Raw genomic sequence first — 14,555 nt, forward strand, 5'->3', positions numbered from 1 at the left:
TCTTCAGCAGATGGAGAGATCCTCGCACGGCGGGGTTGGATGCCTTGGCTCAACCCTGGCCTCCGGGCCTACTGTATGTGTTCCCTCCGTGGCCCTTGATAGGGCGAGTGCTCCTGCGGATTCGGCTGCATCCAGGAGAAGTGGTTCTCGTCGCCCCGGATTGGCCCAGGAGGCCTTGGTATGTGGACCTCCGACAGATGCTCGTAGACGATCCCCTTCAGTTACCTCTGGTTCCCAACCCGTTGTCACAGGGTCCGGTGACCATAGAGGACGCCGGCCGATTTGGTCATGGCCTGGCGATTGAGAGGGCGCAATTGAGAGGCAGAGGCTATTCCAATAAAGTAATTACCACTCTCCTGCAAGCCCGCAAGCGTTCCACTTCCGTGGCTTATGCCAGGATTTGGCACCAGTTTGAAGTCTGGTGTGCTTCCAGAGAGATCACACCCCTGCGGGCTCCTGTCTCGCCAATTCTGGACTTTTTGCAGGATGGTGTACAAAAAGGCTTGGCCTATAATTCCCTGTGGGTGCAAGTGGCAGCATTGGCCTCCCTGCGTGGCAAGGTTGAGGGCGTGTCTTTAGCTGCTCATCCGGATGTGGCACGGTTTCTTAGAGGGGTGCTTCGGCTCCGTTCTCCCGTGCATGCACCTTGTCCAGCTTGGAACCTGGGGCTAGTGCTGAAGGCCCTTCAGGGTGCTCCCTTTGAACCTCTTCGGTGTGCTTCAGAGAAAGATTTGACACTGAAGGCCGTCTTGTTAGTGGCCATTACTTCGGCGAGACAGGTGTCAGAGCTCCAGGCGCTGTCCTGTAGAGACCCTTTTCTGCAGTTTTCAGAGTCCGGGGTCACGGTTCGGACCGTGCCTTCCTTCTTGCCTAAGGTGGTTTCAGCGTTTCACCTAAACCAACCTATTTTCTTGCCCTCCTTTGTCGAGGAGGAGTTTCCAGAATCTTTTGGGCAATTGCACCTGTTGGACGTGCGCAGGACTCTGCTGCAGTATCTGCGAGTTACTAACTCTTTCAGGACCTCTGATCATCTGTTTGTTTTGCTATCAGGTCCTCGCAGAGGGTCTCCAGCGTCTAAAGCCACTATTGCCCGCTGGCTCAAAGAATCTATCTTTTCAGCTTATTTGCTTGCCGGCCGGCCTCCGCCTGATGCCTTTAAGGTGCATTCCACTAGAGGAATTTCCTCTTCTTGGGCTGAAACTGGAGCACTCTCTCTTCAAGAGATTTGTAGTGCAGCAACATGGGCTTCTAAGCTCTATTTTGCCCGACATTACAGGCTGGATGTGGCTGCCAGGAGGGACGCACATTTTGGAGCGCAAGTGCTGGCGCGTGGTGTGGCTTGTTCCCACCCTATCTAGGGATTGCTTTGATACATCCCATCTGTAATGGCTGCATCTGCTTGATGACAAGGAAGGGAAAATTAGGTTCTTACCGTGATAATTTTCTTTCCTTTAGTCATAGCAGATGCAGCCATGATCCCTCCCTGTCTGATGCTATCTGCTGTAAATCTATTTCAGCTTCTGTTCATGTTTCCTGGAGATTCCGTCCTTGGGAGAAAGTCGGGAAAACAGTCTTCAGGATTCTTGTTCAATTAAAGGAGGATGACTTAGTTCCCTCCAGTTTCATGTTTTGGAGGATGAGTTTATTCCCTCCAGTTATGTCTCAGTGGAGGATGAGTTTATGCCCTCCGGGAGGATGTTTCATTCCCTCCATTCTGAGTTAATGCCTTTTGTTGTAGGGCCATCGTTCGTTGTGAGGAAAGCTTATGTTATTCCCATTGCGGTTTGCCATACTGCTTTGGAAGCTTCAAATACTGAAGAGAGGCAGTGGAGCAAGCTGGTATGAGGCACTGAAAAAAGTGTGCTCTCTATCTCCCTCTGCTGGTTGATGGACACAACCCATCTGTAATGGCTGCATCTGCTATGACTAAAGGAAAGAAAATTATCACGGTAAGAACCTAATTTTCCCTTAGACATTATTAAGGTATTTTCTGCCCCCTGGACCCCACAGGACAACTTCATATCATAGAATTCCATTCAGTGCTTTCAGTTAAGCCTGAAGCAGGGGCGTAGCCAGACACCCAATTTTGGGTGGGCAGAAGAACCCCACCCAGTCCTACAGGTGATTTGGTCTCTCCTTCTCTCGCCTGCATGCCATATGCTCAATCATCCCCCCTCTCCCACATACCTTTGAAATAGCAGTGAGAAGCAACTAATACACACTGGTCATGTTGACCCTACAGCCTTCCCACTGCTGCAACTTCCTGTTTCCGCATAGGCGGGAATACGTCAGAGGGAAGGCTATTGGGCCGGTGTTTGAGCAGTATGTATCAGTCGCTGCTTGCTGCAGGTGAAGATCTGCTATTTACAAGGTATGCAGGAGGGACAGTTGTTGGGAGTTTTCAGCTAGTGGGGGGCTTCGGAATCCCTGCCAACCACGTCATAGATGTGCTGCTACTGGGTGGGCCTGAGTCTAAAGTGGGTGGGCCTAGGCCCACCCTTGGCTATGCCACTGGCCTGAAAGACTAACTGTCTGTAATTTAAAAATCCAAAACTATTCACAATGGGTCAGTATTGCTGCCCGGTCTCCATCTTGTGCTGGCTCAGGAACATGGTTGATAATGAACCATTTAGGACATGAAATGGTTCATTTAGGACATGAAATGAGATTGAAGGGGGGCAGACTCAGGAAAGATGTCAGGAAGTATTTCTTCACAGAGAGGGTGGTGAACGCTTGGAATGCCCTCCTGCGGGAAGTGGTGGACATGAAAACGGTAACGGAATTCAAACATGCGTGGGATAGGCATAAAGGAATCCTGTGCAGAAGGAATGGATCCACAGAAGCTTAGCTGAAATTGGGTGGCGGGGGGAAGAGGGGTTGGTGGTTGAGAGGCTAGGATAGGGGAGGGCAGACCTATACGGGGTCTGTGCCAGAGCCGGTGATGGGAGGCGGGACTGGTGGTTGGGAGGCGGGAAATACTGCTGGACAGACTTATACGGTCTGTGCCCTGGAAAGACAGGTACAAATCAAGGTAAGGTATACACATATGAGTTTATCGTGGGCAGACTAGATGGACCGTGCAGGTCTTTTTCTGCCGTCATCTACTATGTTACTATGTATGTTACTATTTAAGTTCTGTAAAAATATGCTGGAATTGTAAGCAGTGAGCTACTCAGGTAGCTGTCATGGTCCCTGTTGCCAATCGACTTGTTATGTTCTGTCAAACGGACTTTTATCTGTAGCATTTGTATCCCACATTTTCCCACATATTTGTAAGCTCAATGTGGCTTACATAGTACTGGAAGGTGTTTGCCGGCTCTGGTGAGAGCAAATACAAAGTGATATTGTGGTAGGATAAAGTTCATGTGGCCCAGGCACATTTAGGCAACGTGCAGCGGAGGAGTTGAATTATGTCCATTTCGTACTTTAATTTTTTTGTGTCGCAGGGATCAGGCATTTAGGTTGGATCGGCGGGGTATGCTTTTTTGGATAGGTTAGTTTTTAGTGATTTCCAGAAGCTTAGGTGGTCGTGCGTCATTTTCACGGCTCTTGGTAGTGCGTTCCACAGTTGTGTGCTTATGTAGGGAAAGCTGGATGCGTAAGTTGATTTGTATTTGAGACCTTTGCAGCTTGGGTAATACAGGTTTAGTTACGTTCGTGTTGATTTTGATGTGTTTCTAGTTGGTAAGTTGATCAAGTCTGTCATGTATCCATGGGCTTCACCACAGATTATTTTGTGAACCATGGTGCAGATTTTGAAGGTAATGCGTTCTTTGATTGTGAGCCAGTGTAGTTTTCCACAGAGGTTCAACCGAGATCAAATCTGCTGGTTGATGGGAATTGTTTTGCCAAAGTAAAACTTTTTGCTGTTACACTGGATAATAAATTATCCATGGAGTAACAGATAATTCTAAAGTAAGGAGTGCTTTTTACACTATGAGAAAAATTTGCCTTACGTATGGTTACGTCCTACATAATATAAATGACACGGACATCTGATAATATATACTACAAAAGAAGATTGACACGTGGTCCTGTACTTTAGTTTGTACGTCTGTTGAGCTGAAGAATGAGTCCATTCCTGCATAACTGATGTTTTGTGAAGCAAAATTGACATTCTCCACAAGTTAGTTGTTTGGTTTTCATAATTCCAGACCTGCCAAGTCTCCCGCTTTGGCGGGTCACCTCCCTTCCAAAGCGGGACAGTCTCCCGCTGAGATCGCATCGCCGTTCTCCTCATCGCCACCGCTGCTGCTTCTCCCGGCAAATAACGACGACAATTAAAAAAGCGCGGGGCCGCAGCAGCCTTCAGGCATGCGCTGTCGGGTCTACCGGTCCGATGCCCCCGGAACTTGGAAGCTGACGTCAGCGGGGGCACAGGACCAGCAGAGCCGCAGCGCATGCCTGAAGTCTGCTGCGGCCCCGTGCTTTTTAATTTTTGTCGCGGCTGCTGTAGAGATTGCATGGAAACAGGAGGGAGATGGATGAAACGAAACAAGGTGAAGCCAATAGGTTAGTTTTTATCTGTTTCCTCTTCAAAACAAAGCAGGCAAACCTACGAGCTGCTGTATCCACGTTGTCATTCTTTATTGTTGGTAGCATTTTTATTTATCTCACTTATATTTTCAAAAATTGCTGGCTTGTGCAGTATATGGAGGTACACAGAGGAAGTATAAATTCTAAATGCAAATACTTCCACTCAGTACAAAACTACAATAGAGCCTCAAAGAGCTCCCAAATCAAATATCCATCTGTCGGAGCTAAAACAGACCAACTGGTCTTCTCTTCATCATAGGCAAAAACTGAGACCCTGCAGAAGCAGCAAAACGCTGGCCAACGTCGGCTCAGGGTAACTAAGCGGGGAACAGCGTGAAGCAGCAGTAATATAGAACGCCAAGCAATAAGCTAAGTGTATTAGATATTGAGTATGTTCTAGAAATTAACACGTTATCTCAAAAAAATCTATATTAACAGAATCTTGCGGTCCACTGAGAATTTCTGGGGCTGCACATACGGGGTTTTTGCCTATGATGAAGAGAAGACCAGTTGGTCTGTTTTAGCGCCGACAGATGGATATTTGATCTGGGAGCTCTTTGAGACTTTTCCCCCATTACTATTGTAGTTTTGTACTGAGTGGAAGTATTTGCATTTAGAATTTGTTCCTATCTCCACACCACCAAGCACATTTGTTTAGTTGTGAGGGGAAATCTTGCCTGACCAATTTACTTCAATTCTTTGAAGGAGTAAACAAACATGTGGACAAAGGGGAGCCGGTTGATATTGTGTATCTGGATTTTCAAAAGGCGTTTGACAAGGTACCTCATGAAAGGCTACAGAGGAAATTGGAGGGTCATGGGATAGGAGGAAATGTCCTATTGTGGATTAAAAACTGGTTGAAGGATAGGAAACAGAGAGTGGGGTTAAATGGGCAGTATCCACAATGGAGAAGGGTAGTTAGTGGGGTTCCTCAGGGGTCCGTGCTAGGACCGCTGCTTTTTAATATATTTATAAATGATTTAGAGATGGGAGTAACTAGCGAGGTAATTAAATTTGCTGATGACACAAAGTTATTCAAAGTCGTTAACTCGCGACAGGATTGTGAAAAATTACAAGAGGACCTTACAAGACTGGGAGACTGGGCGGCTAAATGGCAGATGATGTTTAATGTGAGCAAGTGCAAGGTGATGCATGTGGGAAAAAAGAACCCGAATTATAGCTACGTCATGCAAGGTTCCACGTTAGGAGTTACGGACCAAGAAAGGGATCTGGGTGTCGTCGTCGATAACACACTGAAACCTTCTGCTCAGTGTGCTGCTGCGGCTAGGAAAGCGAATAGAATGTTGGGTATTATTAGGAAAGGTATGGAAAACAGGTGTGAGGATGTTATAATGCCGTTGTATCGCTCCATGGTGCGACCGCACCTTGAGTATTGTGTTCAATTCTGGTCGCCGCATCTCAAGAAAGATATAGTAGAATTGGAAAAGGTGCAGCGAAGGGCGACTAAAATGATAGCGGGGATGGGACGACTTCCCTATGAAGAAAGACTAAGGAGGCTAAGGCTATTCAGCTTGGAGAAGAGACGGCTGAGGGGAGACATGATAGAGATATATAAAATAATGAGTGGAGTGGAACAGGTGGATGTGAAGCGTCTGTTCACACTTTCCAAAAATACTAGGACTAGGGGGCATGCGATGAAACTACAGTGTAGTAAATTTAAAACAAATCGGAGAAAATGTTTTTTCACCCAACGTGTAATTAAACTCTGGAATTCATTGCCGGAAAATGTGGTGAAGGCGGTTAGCTTAGCAGAGTTTAAAAAGGGGTTGGACGGTTTCCTAAAGGACAAGTCCATAAACCGCCACTAAACGGACTTGGAAAAATCCCAAATCCCAGGAATAACATGTATAGAATGTTTGTACGTTTGGGAAGCTTGCCAGGTGCCCTTGGCCTGGATTGGCCGCTGTCGTGGACAGGATGCTGGGCTCGATGGACCCTTGGTCTTTTCCCAGTATGGCATTACTTATGTACTTATGATTCACAGAGGAAGTATAATTAATAAGGGAATGACTTTTCATAGATAGAGTAGTAATTTCTTAGAAATTGTAATCAGTATGTCATTTGGAGGGGCTGGTTACGGGGACATTGTTATATTTGTGCAAAGATTTTGTTTTTCTAAAGGTGAAGGGCCTCTAAAACAGACATCATGTTACGAGAATCAGGTTCTCATCATTCAGAGTTTCTATCTATTTATTTATTTACTTATTTATATTATTTATATCTCACATTAAGCACGAATTGGGTTGAAACCTGGGAACATTTAAAATCTTTTTTTTTTTTTCCCCTTATGTCTACATCAAAAGAAAAATGACAAGAGGTCGAGTGGGCGGAGCCAATGCAGAGTGTTGGAAACAGGATACTGGGCTTGATGGACCTTTGGTCTGTCCCACTATGGCAGCGCTCATGTTCTTACTTCTTTCCACAGAAACAAATCATCAGTTTATCAGTCCTGATGTGTTATCAAAGATTAAACAACATTCCCGGAAGCCAGGAAAGAGAAAAGTCACTAGCTCGTACTCAGGTGAGTAATAATAAATACTGTATGGAGTAAGGGAAGGAATGCCAGAGTAGAGCTGAGTAATACCAAAAGATATCTATATATATAAAACTCACCCTCAACGTTCTATTGGCTGCTGACGTCACTGAAGCCAAGGTTCGTATGTTCGAAGCTCTGAAGCCTCGAAAATCACAGTCTGTGGGCCCCGCCCTCGCGTCAAACGTTATGACGTTGAGGGCGGAGCACATTCTCAGCTCCAACGTTGTACTCCACTGTAGCTCTGCTCCGCCCTCGCGTCAAAACGCGATGACGTCGAGGACGGAGCACACGTTACTTCGGCAGGTCAGTGGGGTGGGGGGGAGCCTTCGGCGGAGGCTGCAGGGGGGCCGCCGACACACGGAGACACAAAGGGACGGAGGGGAGCCTTGCTAGCGCCCGTTTCATTGTGATTTGAAACGGGCCTTCGTTACTAGTTATACAGAATGGACAGGTGATGAATAACAAGCAGGGCTTCTAAAATCCACCTAACGTGAGTGCGTTTGCTCAGCTGTTAACTTAGAGATAAATATTCACTCGGTAGCGTTGAGTGCTTAGTTGCGGGCCATGTCCAGCCTTATGCATTGAATGTCCAGGTTTATGCATTTAAGTGTGAGATTCAGTATTTAAATGCCTAAGGGGCCCCTTTACAAAGGCGGGTAAGAGCCTACACGCCCTCTGGACTGACTCCATCCTGTTTATATCTTTCCGTAGGTGCGGTCTCCAGAACTGCACACAGTACTTTAAATGGGACCTTTTTTTTTTATTTCACTCAAAAAATAGTTAAGCTCTGGAACTCGTTGCCAGTGGATGTGGTAATGGTGGTTAGCGTATCCGGGTTTAAAAAAGGTTTGGATACGTTCCTGGAGGAAAGGTCCATAGTCTGCTATTGAGACAGACATGGGGAAGCCACTGCTTGCCCAGAGATTGTTAGCATGGGGTTCCGCATGGAATGTTGGTACTCTTTGGGGTTCCGCATAGAATGTTGGTACTCTTTGGGATTCCGCATGGAATGTTGCTGCTAATTGGGTTTCTGTCAGATACTTGTGACCTGGATTGGCCACTGCTGGAAGCAGGATCCTGGGCTAGATGGACCATTGGACTGACCCAGTATGGCTATTCTTATATTCAAGCTTACCAGAGACTTTTACAAGGGCACTATCACCTCCTTTTTCCTGCTGGTCATCCCTCTCTTTATGCACCCAAGCATGCTTCTGGCTTTGTACGTCGCCTTTTCTACCTGTTTGGCCACCTTGAGGTCATCAGGCACAATCATCCCCAAGGCCTACTCATCATTCATCCACAGAAGCTCTTCACCCCTTATACTGTACCGTTCCCCCTGGTTTTTGTGACCCTCAGTGCATCACCCTGCATTTCTTAATGTACTAGGCTGCGCATTTGGTTCGCTATTCTCTAAATAACTTATGAATTTTATAAAATATTATAGAAAAATTGTATATAAGTACATAAGTAATGCCACACTGGGAAAAGACCAAGGGTCCATGGAGCCCAGCATCCTGTCCACGACAGCGGCCAATCCAGGCCAAGGGCACCTGGCAAGCTTCCCAAACGTACAAACATTCTATATATGTTATTCCTGGAATTGTGGATTTTTCCCAAGTCCATTTAATAGCGGTTTATGGACTTGTCCTTTAGGAAACCGTCTAACCCCTTTTTAAACTCTGCCAAGCTAACCGCCTTCACCACGTTCTCCGGCAACAAATTCCAGAGTTTAATTATGCGTTGGGTGAAGAAAAAGTTTCTCCAATTTACTGTAGTTTCATCGCATGCCCCCTAGTCCTAGTATTTTTGGAAAGCGTGAACAGACGCTGCACATCCACCTGTTCCACTCCACTCATTATTTTATATGCCTCTATCATGTCTCCCCTCAGCCGTCTCTTCTCCAAGCTGAAAAGCCCTAGCCTCCTTAGTCTTTCTTCATAGGGAAGTCGTCCCATCCCCGCTATCATTTTAGTCGCCCTTCGCTGCACCTTTTCCAATTCTACTATATCTTTCTTGAGATGCGGCGACCAGAATTGAACACAATACTCAAGGTGCGGTCGCACCATGGAGCGATACAACGGCATTATAACATCCTCACACCTGTTTTCCATACCTTTCCTAATAATACCCAACATTCTATTCGCTTTCTTAGCCGCAGCAGCACACTGAGCAGAAGGTTTCAGTGTGTTATCGACGACGACACCCAGATCCCTTTCTTGGTCCGTAACTCCTAACGTGGAACCTTGCATGACGTAGCTATAATTCGGGTTCTTTTTTCCCACATGCATCACCTTGCACTTGCTCACATTAAACATCATCTGCCATTTAGCCGCCCAGTCTCCCAGTCTCGTAAGGTCCTTTTATAATTTTTCACAATCCTGTCGCAAGTTAACGACTTTGAATAACTTTGTGTCATCAGCAAATTTAATTACCTCGCTAGTCACTCCCATCTCTAAATCATTTATAAACATATTAAAAAGCAGCGGTCCTAGCACAGACCCCTGAGGAACCCCACTAACTACCCTTCTCCATTGTGAATACTGCCCATTTAACCCCACTCTCTATTTCCTATCCTTCAACCAGTTTTTAATCCACAATAGGACATTTCCTTCTATCCCATGACCCTCCAATTTCCTCTAACCTTTCATGAGGTACCTTGTCAAACGCCTTTTGAAAATCCAGATACACAATATCAACCAGCTCCCCTTTGTCCACATGTTTGTTTACTCCTTCAAAGAATTGAAGTAAATTGGTCAGGCAAGATTTCCCCACACAAAAGCCGTGCTGACTCGGTCTCAGTAATCCATGTCCTCGGATGTGCTCTGTAATTTTGTTTTTAATAATAGCCTCTCCCATTTTCTCCGGCACCGACGTCAGACTCACCGGTCTATAATTTCCCGGAATCAGAATTAAAAGTCTTTAATTACTCACCCACCAGCACAGCATCAGATATCAGTTTTAAGTTATAACAAACTTACAAAATCTAACATCAGTACCTCTGGTAATTATAAGTAATTAGATTAATTATATAAAGAAGAGAAAAAGAAGGAAGAAGAGTTTGTTCCTCGTACAAAGGTCGCAGAACAAAGAGAAAGAAAGAATAAATGAAAGATTCTTAGATATAGGGAACTAGTTTATATGGAGGGGGGACAGCAACCCCTTCGGGAAAAAACATAGGCCATTGGACGAATCTGAAACTGTCTCTCCAAGCATGCCTAGTTTTTCAAAGTTTCTTTGTCTGCAGCGTGGTTTTATAGGCTGTGGTGAGCATCCACCTCTCCTCTACCATGGACCAATCATAGGTGCTGTATATGTGCTGGAGACTTGTAATTGGGTCTTTCATATGTGCTGGAAGCTTGCAATTAGTGTCCTTGCCATACCTTTTTTCAGTATATTACTTTTGTAACAAGATATACCAGGTATCTGAGTTGCCTTAGCAACATTTTCACCATCAGAGCATGTGACCAGCCAGAAATTCCTTCATGTGACTGATAGGAAAAGAGAGATGGGGGATGGGAAATAATGCAGTATACCTGAAGTAAAACTTTATAGCTTATAGCTAAAAATAATAGACATTAGCCTTAAATCTTAAAATAGATGGGGAATTTTCAGAGAAGTGGACTAATCCTTGTGGCATAAACTTAAGTTAAATGCAGATATAACAATATTTTTACTGATTAGTCATTCAGCTACGGAAGGAAAAAAAACAATGTTAGAATTAATCAGACATTTTATCAATAAAAGTTCTGGGTATTCTACTAGACTCTAAGGGATCCTTTTACTAAGCCCACATACGTGCATCCTAAATGTGTCAGTTTTGAGCTACTGCCTGCCTACCGCACAGCCCGGGTGGTAATTTCATTTTTTATGCGCACCGGAAAATTTTCCAGTGCACAGCGCTAACCGGGTGGTAATTGGCATTGCACACGCGCTGAGGATTACCGCCCAGTTAACGCACGAGACCTTACTGCTAAGTCAGTGGCTGGCGGTAAGGTCTCGGGCCCAAAATGGACGCTTGCCAATTTTAATTTTGTCGCATGTCCATTTTCTGCCAAAATAAAAAGGCCTTTTTTTGCAGGTGCACTGAAAAATGGACCTGCGCACGTCCAATACACGCGTCTACACCAGCGCAGGCCATTTTCCGGCGCACCTTAGTAAAAGGACCCCTTAGTTATCCTTTGAATCTCATGTTAATATGTTGACACCGAAAGATTTTATTTTATTTTTTACCATATGTAGCTAGAAGGTTGCTAGGCTGTATAGAGAGAGGTGTGACCAGCAGAAGAAAAGAGGTTTTAATGCCCCTGTATAAGTCGTTGGTGAGACCCCACCTGGAGTCAGTTTTGGAGGCTGTATCTTGCTAAGGATGTAAAAAGAATTGAACCGGTGCAAAGAAAAGCTACAAGAATGATATGGGATTTGCGTTACAAGACGTATGAGGAGAGACTTGCTGACCTGAACATGTATACCCTGGAGGAAAGGAGAAACAGGGGTGATATGATACAGACGTTCAAATATTTGAAAGGTGTTAATCCGCAAACGAACCTTTTCCGTAGCTGGGAAGGCGGTAGAACTAGAGGAAATGAAATTAGATTGAAGGGGGGCAGACTCAAGAAAAATGTCAGGAAGTATTTTTTACGGAGAGAGTGGTGGATGCTTGGAATGCCCTCCGCGGGAGGTGGTGGAGATGAAAACGGTAACGGAATTCAAAAATGCGTGGAATAAACATAAAGGAATCCTGTTCCGAAGGAATGGATCCTTAGAAGCTTAGCGGAGATTGGTGGGGGGAGCCGGGGCTAGTGCTGGGCAGACTTCTACGGTCTGTGCCCTGAAAATGGCAGATACAAATCAAGGTCAGGTATACACATAAAGTAGCACATATGAGTTTATCTTGCTGGGCAGACTGGATGGACCGTACAGGTCTTTGTCTGTCATCATCTACTATGTTACTATGTTAATTACCCTGATATTGACTGGATAAATGTAACATTGGGGCACGCTAGGGAGGTAAAATTCCTTGATGAAATCAAGGACTGCTTTCTGGAGCAGCTGGTACAGGAGCCAACAAGAGAAGGATAAATTCTAGACCTAGTCTTTAGTGGAGCGCATGATCTGGTGTGGGAGGTAATGGTGCTGGGGCCGCTTGATAACAGTGATCATAATATGATCAGATTTGATATCGGCTCTGGAGTAAGGACACACAGGGAATCCAATACGTTGGCATTTAACTTTCAAAAAGGGGACAATGATAACATGAGAAGAATAGTGAAAAAAAAAAACCTTAGAGGAGCAGCTGCGAAGGTCAAAAATGTACACCAGGCATGGATGCTGTTCAAAAATACCATCCTTTGCTTTGGTCTTCACCGACGAAGATGAGGAAGAGATACCGGTGCCAGATTCAATGCTGACCAGTCAGAGAAACTGAAACAAATCTCTGTAAACCTAGAAGATGTAATGGGACAATTTGACAAATTGAAGAGTAGCAAATCACCTGGACTGGGTGGTATCCATCCCAGAGCACTAATAGAATTGAAAAATGAACTTTGTTCAGCCTCCATACTCATGGAGGCACAGTATAGTATTATGTGTGTTTAGTATGAGTATTATTTGTATTCAATTGCATTGTCTGTGTATAGATAGCACTGTGTATTGAGGCTGCTTTTCCTCCCCCTACTATTGCCCTTACTACTGTTCCAAGCTGAACGGGAGTCCTCCAACTGCATTGCTGCCAGTAGGGGGTGATGCTTCAATATTGTGTTTTCAATGGCTAGGGACAGGCAGGTTCCCTGCATAGCTTGCCTGTTCCTCACTATTGAAAATGTAATAGTGAAACAGCGCCACCCACTGGCAGGACTGCAAGTGGAGGACTCCCACTCAGCTTAGAGGGAACAGTGACCCTGAGTGTGATAGTGTTAAAGAATTGTGGCTTTAAACAGGACACGTATTCATCTCATCAGTAATGAGCCTGCTCAGGGCATTCTGCCTACCTGTTGGTGATTTGGGGGGGGGGGGGGGGGGAATCTTATGAGCCACATGGCAGTGACAGTGTTCTGTGTACATAGATCCCATGTGGTTACTGTTTGACTTATTAAATTCTGATTCCTAGTCACTAATATTTTGATTACTGTCTTATTTCATACTAAGCAGATAATGAGGCGAAATTGGTAAAAGAGAAAGAAAAAACCTTTTCATGCTCAGAATGTGGGAAAACTTTCACACACAAAAAATACCTGGTAAAACACAGGCGAGTGCACAAGGGAGAGACACGTTTCGCGTGTACTGAATGTGGGAAAACCTTCAGTCGGAGGGACAGCTTAATCGAACACCAGAAATTCCACACGGGGTTGAAGCCGTTTCACTGTACTGAATGTGGACAATGTTTCGTTTTGAGAAGACATCTCAGAGCGCATCATAAAATTCACACAGGAGAAAGTCCCTTTCCGTGTTCTGAATGTGGACAATGTTTCGTTTTGAAAAGACATCTCAGATCGCATCATAAAATTCACACAGGAGAAAGGCCTTTTCCGTGTTCTGAATGTGGAAGATGTTTTAGGGTCCGGAGAGAGCTAAGGAGGCATCAAAAAACCCATACTGGAGAGAGAGACTTTCCATGCACAGAATGCCATAAAGCTTTCTCACGAAAGGAAGGCCTGGATAAACACCTGAGAGTCCACACGGGAGAGAAACCGTTTCCATGTCCAGAATGTGGGCAAAGATTCAGTCGCAAAGATCTTATCAAACATCACCAAAGGCGCTATCACCAGCCGCCAACTTCACGCGTGGAAACATCTTCTGAGGCTGACTAGAGTTGGTAGAAAAATCACAAGCTGGAACACCAAAGGACCAACATGAAGAGCGGTGAATTTTGAGACTGAAATCATATCATGTATCCTGGCACGGCAGTGAAGACCATTAATGTCATTTGTAAAACTAACTCATTTGGAGACGTTCCAGATGATATTCAAAACGATTTAACCGGCCAGAAAGGGACGCCAACCGGTTAAATTGCTTGGTCGCGGCTATCCGCTGAAAATGACCGTATCCGCTGAAAATGACCGGTTGGCGCTGTATTCAAAAGCGGCTGACTTATGGGCATCCCAGTGGCGGAGTTGGGTTAAGTGCTGCTATTCTGCCCCTCACTGCATAAGTAAGCTGATTAAATCAGGCCACATAAATAGCAGGTCCTATCTATAAGCGGTTTGGCTTATGCGGAGAGGGGCTGAATATTGATGTTACCGGCTATGTGTTCGCTGGCTCAAAAAAAAAAACAAAAAACCTGGATATTCAAAGCCGAAGCCCGGACTGGGCCTGGAATTGAAAATCGGGGAGTAATGCTGGAGACGATCAGGAAAACACCGCTGGCGACTGAATATCGGCCGGATTGCCTCCGAGAGAAATCGTTTAAATGTACTTAGTTTGGGGGAGGGAGGAGGGTTGAAGTTATCTCAAGGCTTGAGTTGGG

General features: G+C 45.2%; 2 protein-coding genes across 7 annotated transcripts in view; both read left to right on the forward strand.

Moving 5' to 3' along the window:
- Positions 1-14,555, forward strand: part of LOC115477517 — an 881,049-nt gene that overhangs the window by 706,980 nt on the left and 159,514 nt on the right.
- LOC115463183 (gastrula zinc finger protein XlCGF7.1-like) overlaps positions 1-14,555 on the forward strand; it is a 227,596-nt gene that overhangs the window by 170,467 nt on the left and 42,574 nt on the right. Inside the window, exon 2 of one of the 6 annotated variants that reach the window (XM_030193477.1) lies at positions 6,983-7,078. The exons of the other annotated variants lie outside the window; for them this stretch is intronic. Within the exon in view, the coding sequence (XP_030049337.1) occupies positions 6,983-7,078 (96 nt within the window). The remainder of the gene's footprint in view (positions 1-6,982; positions 7,079-14,555) is intronic. 6 annotated transcript variants of the gene reach the window in all.

Source organism: Microcaecilia unicolor, chromosome 1 (assembly GCF_901765095.1).
Source record: "Microcaecilia unicolor chromosome 1, aMicUni1.1, whole genome shotgun sequence".
Lineage (NCBI taxonomy): Eukaryota > Metazoa > Chordata > Amphibia > Gymnophiona > Siphonopidae > Microcaecilia > Microcaecilia unicolor.